General features: G+C 35.9%; 1 protein-coding gene across 1 annotated transcript in view; it reads left to right on the top strand.

Moving 5' to 3' along the window:
- Nucleotides 1-3,177: 3,177 nt before the first annotated feature.
- Nucleotides 3,178-11,033, top strand: part of XPO1 (exportin 1) — a 36,737-nt gene continuing 28,881 nt past the window's right edge. The window contains exons 1-3 of the mRNA XM_085299157.1: nucleotides 3,178-3,330; nucleotides 6,627-6,728; nucleotides 10,671-10,743. Of these exons, the coding sequence (XP_085155283.1) occupies nucleotides 3,205-3,330; nucleotides 6,627-6,728; nucleotides 10,671-10,743 (301 nt within the window). The 5' untranslated portion in view covers nucleotides 3,178-3,204. The remainder of the gene's footprint in view (nucleotides 3,331-6,626; nucleotides 6,729-10,670; nucleotides 10,744-11,033) is intronic.

Here is an 11,033-nt window from a genome sequence, read left to right as displayed (position 1 = left end):
GGCGGCGCCGGGCCGCCTGGGCGGGATCTTGGGGCGCTCTGCCGGGATGCAGCTGTACCAAGAAGGGGTGCCCCGGGGCTGCCGGCGGGTGATGCTTTGTCAGGCCCTGTGAATTTTATCTTGTGCATAAGCGTGGAAGTAGCGGGGGAAGCAGTCGTTTCATTAGGGTTTCTGGTGTACTAAGTGTAATGCAAATGGCTTCGCGATGTGCTCGCTGTTCCTACTTGTGCAGCTGGAAAAATAGACGAGCGTGATGCAAATAACTCGTTGGGATGGAAGAGGGTAGCGGGGTGGTAATTCACTTGCATTTAGTAGTGGAATTACGTGTTTAGGATGGAGCTGATGACTTCCCCTGTGTGTGTGTGGTGGATTTTTTGGATGTTTTTGTCTTAGTTGTTGCTTTGAATCACCTTTATCTAGCTGTCTTACTTTGTGAATGGTTGCRTGCACTATAGGAGTCATTGTGAATACTTGTATTTTTTTTAAGTATATATTTTTATTCCTGTGTGCTACATACTTAAATGATTCAGGTGGATCATCATAAGGTAATTGTGGCATTAAACTTAAGGTCCAGGGTCATTTAGAGTTGGGATAACTATGTAAACAGTCTTCTGCAAATGCAGTTCTTGTGACCTTCGGTAGATGTCAGATTCTTTTCATGTTGTAATTTAGAACATATTTTTTTTCAACTTCTGTCGTGTTGCTTTTGTTGCCGCGCTTATTGGCAGCTCGGAACTGATTTGTAGTGGTGTCTGGAACTGAGGTTTAAAACCGTTCAGGTTCAGGCATGATGAGAAAAGTGTAGGAGTGTAATGAATCAGAGGTCATAGGCTTCATGTGGGTACCCTGTAAGGAATAGGAAACGGAGTGAACTGCAGCTGGTATTGACCACAAAGCCGCCATTTCTGTATTTCAGTTTGTAAGTAGGTAGGTCGTTTTGAAGATAATGCTGGGAGTGGCAAAGGGCCCTATTCAAAACATTTCCTTGTGGCTTCCATGTGGTTACTAACTTCTTTGTCACGTGGCTGATGGATTGTATTCTTAGCACTGTATGAAAACAACAGAAATGAGCTGAAATCTAGAATGAATGCTGCTACTTGAAGAACATGCATTTTAAAATGTTCATTGTAGTTGAAAACTGCATTCCTAGCTCATGGTTGAGCCATGGAAACCAGATGTGAGCAGAAAGGGGTGTGCCTAAAAGTATGTGTGTCTGGTGGGAATATTAACTGCTCTAAGCTGAAGAGCACATTGGTTCGTTGGATTTCTATTCAGTAGTACTGCTTTTACTACCCTCTACAAATGAAGTTTTTAAGTATCTTTCTGAGTTAACAGAACTTTTATTCCTTATTTTGTATCTTCCATACATAACATTCTGATCTTGAAAATTTTAGTGGAGAGTGGGAGGACAGATGTGGAATGTTGTTATTTATTCAGTTTTTACTTGATCTTTACCTGGAAGGAATGAACAAAATACTGCAAAAATGCTGGCTGGATGATGAGGTGGAACCCTCAAAATGAATGTATTAGAGTAGTAATACAAATTAAATATGCATTTTACGGGTTTAAAATACAGCTGAATTATTTGTTTATGTTTAGTATCTTGCAGTACAGACATGAATAAAATTTCTTGATACTTGTTGCAAAAGTATGTTTGTAAAGAATGATTTTCTTTGCTTGCATGTTACCATAGGGCTTTCACTTAGTTAGTAATTACTTGAGTCACAGGTTTGTCTTGGTCTTCACTTTTAAGCTCAAGTCTTATTTGCCTGTGAAGAAATTCAGGAAAATGCAGACCTGACTTCTGTTAGCTTACTCTAAAGAATAAGTAGCTGGATATATAATTTTATTTATTTATATGTGTGCGTGCATGCACATGCGTATAAAAATATAAATAATAATATAAATAAATATAAATAACCCACCTACGTATGGGGGGTGGCTCTAGAAGAGTTTCAGACCATATCTTGCTGAATATGTGAATAGCTGTAATGTAGATTTTTGAGTTGTCCTGCAGTTTTCCAACCTCCTGGATATTTTTCTTGTTGGAGTTGTATATTCATTTGTAGCTCGGTGGAAGAACTTTGAGGAGGGTGAATGTCAAGGAGCTGCTGTAGAGGAGAGGGTAGGAATGTRTGTCACCACCAGTTAAGGTGAGAGCAGGGCAATAAATTTGATGAAATGCTTCGAACATCGAGGATGATGTGAAAAGAACAGCGTATAAATCAATTATCCAAAATACCATGGCTCTTGGCTGACATTCTTGCCAAGACAAGAACGTCAACAGTGCTTTGCTTTTTTTTTCTTTTTTTCTTCTTTTCTTTTTTTTTTTTTTTTTTTTTTTTTTTTTTTTTTTTGTCTCTGACTGGTAAGCATCCTCTGTATGTATGCACACACTTTATTTGCATAGTATCAAGGCTATGTTATCTAGAACAAGGAATTAACAACTGTATTGCTGACCTTATGGCACCTGAGACCTCCAGTAGACTTCCCAGTCGAATTCTGTTTCTGCTTGAAGTGACCTAAATGTGATAYATTGAGTAACCTGTAGAGTTAGTTGTCTCCTCTGGCTGCCTTGTTTGAAGAATACCCTGAATCAGGCAACTTTCTTGATATAAGTAAGAATCTCTGGCTTGTATAGAGTGCAYTTGTGAATATTTGTTTCAAGTACTTGGAAAAAATGACCTCTGGTTAACTTCCTATTGAAAACCTAGGTCACATTTCAATGCCATTACTAATTGCTTGAAGGTTTTTAAAGCTAGTCTTCTRAATGTGTGTGCTGCCCTTGGAAACTCACAATTCAGCATGTTGGTTTTGGTTGTAATGGTTAGATATTTCTACTATCAAACTTACCATTTTACAAATGTTTAAGGAGTAGTAGAAGTTGTTACCCTATTTGAAATTTTTTTCTGGCATCTGATTCAGCTTGTTGATAATGCAGCCAAGTTGAACTCTTAATACATGTTGAATCTCCTAAACTCACTGAGAATTGATTGGGATAGTAACACTACTAGATTAGGAGTTCATCCTACTACTTGTTCAACCGTCTGTAGAGATATTGTCTTTAATATTATCTAGTACTCTTTAACATAGCTCGTCTCACTGAAATGAGATACGTGTTGAAGAGTTTGCTTTRCAATTATATCTAACAGTAATTTTGTAGTGACTGATCAAAAACTTCTTTTATTTATTTTGCAGTAATCTATGCCAGCAATTATGACAATGTTAGCAGACCACGCAGCTCGTCAGCTGCTGGATTTTAACCAGAAACTGGATATCAATCTTTTGGACAATGTGGTGAACTGCTTGTACCATGGAGAAGGAGCACAGGTAATGTTGAATTAGACATTATGTTTATTGACCATGTTMAATCTTACAGCAAATCAGTTGAGGAAAAATGATTTATTTCAATAAAAAAACAATACTAGTGAGTTTACTCTACTAGTAACTAAACTGTTGCTGGCAGTTTATGTGCCCATGTCTAAAGGCAGAGCTTGTATAATGAACATTGGAATAACTCTTTGAAAGATCAGTGTGTGCTGGGAGGGGGGTTCTAACATGCCTGCTTTTGCTGTTGAAATACACAAGCAAGTGCATTTTGATAAGGGCAGTTTCTCTTGCAGCATGATTTCTCTGTCTTAACTCTTAAGGAGGTCTGATTTATCCGTTACTTATTATTACAGACGTGATTGAAGCCATAACTCACTATTGGCTTCACTGAAGGATTAGATTTGAGGGGGGGGGAAACCTTAATGTTGTTATGGTATTTATATTTACCAAGAGGCACTTTGCATGTATTTAAGGGACAAGTTTGTCCTTTTTCTGGTTTCTTCCTGTTACTGTTTTTCTGTGCAAATTCTTCTGACATCGCAGATCTAGTGCAAAATCTGAGCCCCAAATTCAAATTTGGGGATATGCACGTGTGTGTGCGCGCGTATATTGTCTTGAAAGTGAATCTTATATTGCTTTTGTCTAGTTCTTGAACTGCTTTGTAAAAAGATTTCAGAATGCTGAAAACAAATATTGCTATAGAGATGCTGATGTAGTTTTGTCTTAGAAGTAGTATGGACGCTCAAGTGTTTGTAGGTGTGTTCTTCAGTTTGAATAGAGCTTAAAAATAGGGAAGGTTTATAAGGAGGTAGCAGAGGATTAACACTAAATAGTGTTCATCACTAAGTAATGTTCAAATAGCTGTTATACTGCTTTTGGGAGAAGTTGTTTCATTTATGAATCAGCTGGGTGGAGTTTCACTGAATTGTGCATCTCTTAAAATTCTGATCTTTGGACAACTTAATAGAAGAAGCAGCAAAAAAGGGAAAGGGGACCCTTAACTGGCAAAAATGAATTCTGATACAAGCCWGTGAGAGTACCAATACATGCCACTTCCATGCAACTAGGGTTTGTAGTATGTTTCTGAGGATGCAGATGTTTTCCAGTGAGCTCCATGAACTCTTGCCTCTTCCGAGAAGAGGAGTTCAAGAGGAGTTCATGGAGGAAGAACTGCATCTTCATGGAGTGTGTCACCTCAGAGTATCATTTAAAAAGTGGCAGGTATAATAGAAGTTGAAGAAACCAAACATTAAGATTGGTAGATCACCATATTATTTTTCCAGGAAAGCCCTTGTTAGTGTGGAAGAACTGTTTTGAATGCAGTTTAGATAGCCCAAACTGTACTTGCGTTCAAATTCACCTGTTGCCGCCTCCTCCTTAATTCTTACCTCTGCTGTGATGCTTGCAAAACTGCCTGCTGATCTATGTTGGGCAAGCAACAAGTGCTTTTTGGTCAGCCTTCTACAAATTTTTCTGTTCTTAGCCCCTTTTTGTCTGCAGAAAACCTCCTCCTCCGCCCACCCAGTTCAACATACCACTAAGATGATTTGAGGCAATTCAAATTTAGATGCTTAACTGCTACTCGTCGCAAACTCTGAATTCCATTGATCTTTCAGATCACGTTGTTTTGAAGGGTTATTTGCTGTGTTGGTGTTTTTGTGTGTTTTTTTTTTTTTTTTTTTTTTTTTTTTGACATTGTGATAGCAGAAATGCAATAAGATTCCATTCATAAGAATTGTCGTTTAATGTATAATGTATAATGTTTGGAACTGATGCCCAGGAAGTGTTGTTAGGTACTACTGGGTATGAAAAACTTTTCAGGACTTGGAAAACTGGAATAGAGCATACGTACTTTGATGGTGACATTTAATGCTGTAWCCTGTCAGCGGTATTAGAAGCACCAAGAGATGGTATAGAAACGCCTCCAAGTTGACTCTGGATCTAATACAGTTGCTCTTTTCCTCTTAAACTAAACTGCATCAAAGCTGCTGAATTCATTAGCTCTGAAGCAGTACTGTGAGAATATGTTTGTACTGCTTCTGGACTTAAAAGGAGTATTTGTGTGGTACTACTCCATGCTGAACCTACAGAGATTTGCTAGTTCARGTCAGCACCAGAGTGGGGGTTGCTCCATTTTATTAAATAGAGATGCTTTTATTGTAAGGATATTTTTGACATCCTCGCTCTTTATTGTTTTTCCTTTATATTTTAATTAGTTAAATTCAACACCCAGTTTGTTTTTTTTTTTTCCTTACATTTTGCATATATGGACTTTTGAGTCTTAGAGGGGTTTCTACATCTTACTAAAAATCAACGTTTTCTTAGAACAGTTCATAATTAGCTAAAGTATATTTATGTAGCTATTATAAATTTTTAACTGTAGTGAGCTGTAACTGTTTCTTAAAGTAAGCTTTAACTACTTTCTATTTTCATGGCTCTACAGTGCTGTAAAAGAATGAATTAAATTCYGTGAACTTTCACATAACTTGTTTCTCATAACTCTAGAAAAGTTTATCTTAGTAAGGCAGTATGATGGTTGTAGTTGATGTAATTTGCAGCAGAATTGGTTAATACGTTGTATTTTTTGAAATAGTCAATGTTACTTGACTCTTCTAAGGAGTTGGTTTTGTACATGTAGGCTTGAAAAGGGATTGTAAAGTTGATTCAGTTGTTACAATGCAGAAATGCTTCAGATTAAAAGATTTTGCCAGTCACTGAGACTATAGTGTCTAGTACAATAACTGGTAATGTTGTCCCAMGGAAAAGAGACCCGTTAATAAAAGCAGTAAGTTTTATCATTATTATTATTTAAGCTGTTAGATCTAGAAATCAAAGCTGTTACTACCTACTCTGTACAATCAGCAGTTCCTGTATCAACAATTTTGCAGCATGATGCATTATCCTTAAAGTTGGCATTTTGTAGAAATACTTCTAGTAAAACTAGGAAGTTTGAATGCCATAGAATAGATTTTTACCTAGAAAATTTTCTTGAGTGGGTGAAAGCTTCCTTCCCTAGTATGTTTTCCATATGGTGTCCCCTGTTTACAAGCTCACTGCTGGTCTAGATTGGCCTTTATTGGAAGAGTGGGAATAGTTCAACTGACCTGTGACAATGCRTTTGACTTTTGATTATTAATAAAATTTAATTAAAAGACATGCAGCATTTGTGACTTGTTGCTCCTGATTGAATTTTAACTTGTGTGACTTAAATATGCATTACAGRTACTGTCAGTGAAGACATTAATATATCTTATAATTTATTTCTAATACTTCTTTTAAATCAAATTTATTTTCAGCAAAGAATGGCACAAGAAGTCTTGACTCACTTAAAAGAACATCCTGATGCGTGGACAAGAGTTGATACTATTTTGGAGTTCTCTCAGAACATGAATACCAAAGTAAGTGAATTAACTTTTATTTATTTGCTTTTCTCTCTTTCTTCCACTCAAACTTTGAGGAAGGTATCTTATTTTTAGCCTTAGATTTTCTTGATTCAGACCACACTTTTTTTTTTTTTTTTTTTTTTTTTCTTTTTTTTTTTTTTATTTTATTCATTTTTTTTTTTTTTTTTTTTTTACTATCTTGTTCCCAAAGTTGGCTTTAAACAAGAACTGTAAATGGATCAATTAGTTAAATCTCCTTTTACGTTGACAAGAGCCTTTAAAAAAAAAAAAAAAAAAAAAAAAAAAAAAAAAAAAACAAGGAAGAGCTAAATTAGAAAAAGGCTTTTTTTCCAAGGCACATGCAAGTATAATGCCAATTCCAAAGATTGGTGTGTGTATGCATCTGAGTAATGAAAAGTCTCCTAGAGCCAGATTTTGTCCTTAGGTAAGTGCTTGGCTATCTTTGATCTTAATGAGAGCCATGTGCRCCTAACTGAGGAGAGAACTTGTCCCTTGATACACAAAAGACAAAATAGAAAGGCTGAGATTTTGAGCAATCAGCGAAAGTTAGGCATCCCAAACTCTTCGCAGTATGCGATCTAATCTTATACTAATATGCTGAACACGCTTACTTTGTACTGCTATTTTAAATCCATCCATCACAGTAGTAACTAAAGGGACAACGTTCAGTTTCTGTTTACAATTCAGAATGTTTTACTCTGGTTTATGAAGCTTGAACAGAGAAGTTGATCAAAATGTGTTTTCAGTGTCTTAAGTTTGATGGTTAATCTCTTAACTGTCACGTGTTTTTCTGCTTGATACACACTGTATTCGAACAGAAAATCATGTTTGGATGATTTCTGAATTCAGGTAGTATTCATGAAACTTTTTTTGTTTTTTTTAATTGCTCTATCAATTTTAGGGGAAAACAGTTTAAAGAACTTCCTCAAAGTGCTAACCTTTAAGTAACAGTGTTTGCCTGTTTGCTTGCCTGGTAAACTTTGCTTTTTATACTGACAGACATTACTAATGTTTAAGTTGATTTATCAACAGTATTTTTAAAAACTCAAATTTGTCTTGTGAAAAATGAGATGATTAGAGGAACAGAAAGAAAGCAACAGGTAAAGAATTCTTCAATTTACATAAATTGCAAATGATTTGGTGCTAAATTTATGCACTATGACATTTGGCTTTTATGCAATCATATTTTTTCTTTAATTAAAGCTGTTAACACTACCTGATATTAATCATAATGTTCCATTATGTTGATTGCTTGTAATAGGAAGAAAAGGGGTGTCTTCCTGTGCAACTGACACAGCTAGGCTTTGACGGCAGGCCTCCACAAGGTCTACCCTTTTGATTCCCTTTAACTGAATTCTGTTCATCAATTGTTTTTGTTTCTTGGGAGGTGGGAGGGAAAGGGGATTCGGTGCATAGAATAAGTAATAAGGGTACCATAGAAATTTCTGCCATAGGGATCATTTCATGCTTTTTTGGTCTTTGCTGTTACCTGTCCCTCATCTTCATAACTCAGCAGTAGATTGCTATTAGATAATTAGAAAAAACAAAACAAGAACAGATGAATGTTAGACTTTCATTTTGTGTTCAGTTTAAATGTACTTGTGCATGCAGTTGTAGTTAATAAAAAGTGCATTTTTGATAGTTCAGACTGTGAAATTTAAATTTTATATCAATAGTTTTTTTGGACTCAATGTACCTCATTGTGTGGAAAGTACCAAAAATTATTATAACCATACAATCAAATGACACTTAAAAACAAAACAAAGGAAAAACGAGAAAGCCCCTTGCAGAATACTTGGACAGGCTTATGAAACCCTCAAACGCAGTATGGCAAGAAGGATGTGTAGATAAAGATTGAGTGCAGTGATTTATTTCTACTGTTTCATTTCATATGCAAGTGATAGAGCAAAGTAAATACTACCAGTACTGAGGAAAAAGAGTGAAGAGAGATGAACAAGAAAGTAGCAATGAGCAGAACTGAAGTTGCATATGTACAAAAAGACTGAGTAGACACCTAGATAAGATTAACCTCTTCAGTTGAAGAGTTCTTAAACTAAATATTTGAGCAGATAATGAGGAATAGATGTAGCAAACTATTCTAGTGTTATCTGTCCTCTCCTTTGGCTCAAAGGAAAACCTAAGGAAAAGACTGAAACAAGATTAATTCTGTCCTTAGTTTCTGTCAAGATTTTGTTCCAAGTTTTGTTTTAGTAATCTAGTGCTTTAGTAAGGTGAAGCAAAACTTGCCATTGATTTTAAAGACCAGGAAGCTGACTTTAAAAAAAAAAAAAAAAAAAAAAAAAAAAAGTCTTGGAAGGAGAACTAACACCTTTGGTTAGGTGTTACCTGAAAATGTTAATAGATGTGCCTGTACAATCTGGGAATTTAACTGTAGTTTAGATCTGTTTCGGAAGCGTTAACATTGTCTGATGTAAATGTTTGTATTTTCAGTGTTGCTATAAGCTTTTATACTAGCATGTTCAGTGCTGGTAGCCTGGCTCAGGTGTAGATGTCATATCTATAAAACTATAGTATTGATTGAAATTGCTTCCTGTTAAGTGAAGCATTTTGCTTAAACTGTTTTCCTACTTTCTTCTGTATGAATGTTCCCCTCATTTTAATTTAGCTGTAACGTAATTGTTTAAATTTACAGATTATTATCTAGTTGATAAACTCTTGCTGATGGCTATGGAAAAAATACTTTGCCAGTTTTCTGTAACTGCATAATTTTTTCTCTGTATCTAAGATTTTGGGAGATGATAGAATACTTTGCAAATGCAGGATGTGGAAGTGAAGTTGGTGGAAGTTGGGTCAAATAGAAAAGTACATGGATGGAGATTATGTTAAGATGAGAACAGCAAAAATGGTATTTTAATACAATGTAGTTTGGGACAGTCTACATTGTGTTTTTATTAAACTGAAGTTTGTATGATCCCTTTGGTTGAAATGCTAATGATCCTACTTTGTGTAACAACTAACCATTTTAAAGAAGAACTCTTATTCTCAGCCAAACTTTTTAACTGTAAACTTACCTTTCAGGCATTAATATGATACTTTTTTCATCTTCCTAATCCACTGCTGATTAAAGTAAAAGCAGAATTCCTCGTCCCCTTTTCTCTCCTGTCTATTCATGCTAATGGGGTTTTTGCATATTAAAGCTGTTCGATCATATCACACAAACTTCTTCCCCTGTTACTGTGAGTTGGCAGTAGGGACAAAYGGGCAGGGGGATTGGCCTTACCGATTACTTTGCAAACATAATGATTGTGGATAAGAACCTAGGAAGGAATTCCTGAAAGGTAAAAGGATTTTGAAGAGCTTGATCAAATTTTTCATTGTTCTTTGACTGAGCACAAAAGTTCATCTTTAAATAGTAGAAATAGCTGCCATATTGGGGTGGGTATTGAAATTAAATAAACCTGTGGGTTGTCTTGCTGTTCCTAAAATAACACACCAGTGAAGTTTGGGAAGTACTTTAGAAAGTGCCAGTGTCAGTACATGCAATGCTAAGACAAGATTTTTTTCCAGCTCTTAGAGGAATGATAGGAAGCTTGAGACCATCCAAGCTGCTAAATGTTTTAGGAGCCTGGTTGTGTTAATACTTGAACATATGAGCAGTCATTTATGATGCAAACTCATATCTGGCTGCTACTTTCTCTTCTCCAGATAGCCAAAATTGTCTGCCAGAGGGCTTTTTTTTCCTCCTGGTGTGAGCATGATCAAACAGCAGGACTTAGTATAGCAAACAAGAAAACAAGAAAAAAATGCATGAAACCTCAGTAAATGGGTGAATAGGCATTTTTATTTAACTAAATTTGTTAGTTTAATGTTCTTGGAGTCTTAGATGTTAAGTGTGAGTGTCTGACTGAATGAGAGTCCTGAAAGTTAGTTAGTCCTACAGTAACATACTTACATATTGTTCTTCTCCACTTTCAGTATTATGGACTGCAAATCTTGGAAAACGTGATAAAAACAAGATGGAAGATTCTTCCAAGGAACCAGTGCGAAGGTAGGGAGACATTTTTGTCTTCATCTCTTATCTTTGTGTGTGTATGTTGAGATTTAGGCCATCAATCCTCATGTAAGTAATACTAGTCTAACTATATTTAGACTTAGAACTTCATACAGTGAGACTATCTGTGCTTTTCTGGATGATGAAACCTTGTCTTTCTCGTGTAATAATCTACTTAGTAGGATGGTGAGCGCTCAAAATTCTGCAGTTTTAGAAGTTAAAGGATAGGACTGGTGCTTCTAAAACGCGACTTGCTGCATTAACTCACAGGCCAAACTTTACGTGAA

The sequence above is a fragment of the Rhea americana genome, unplaced genomic scaffold (genome assembly GCF_003343005.1).
Source record: "Rhea americana isolate MKP2758 unplaced genomic scaffold, rheAme1 scaffold_146, whole genome shotgun sequence".
Lineage (NCBI taxonomy): Eukaryota > Metazoa > Chordata > Aves > Rheiformes > Rheidae > Rhea > Rhea americana.
Note: the sequence above shows the minus strand (reverse complement) of the source record. Positions and strands in the feature narration are given on the sequence as shown.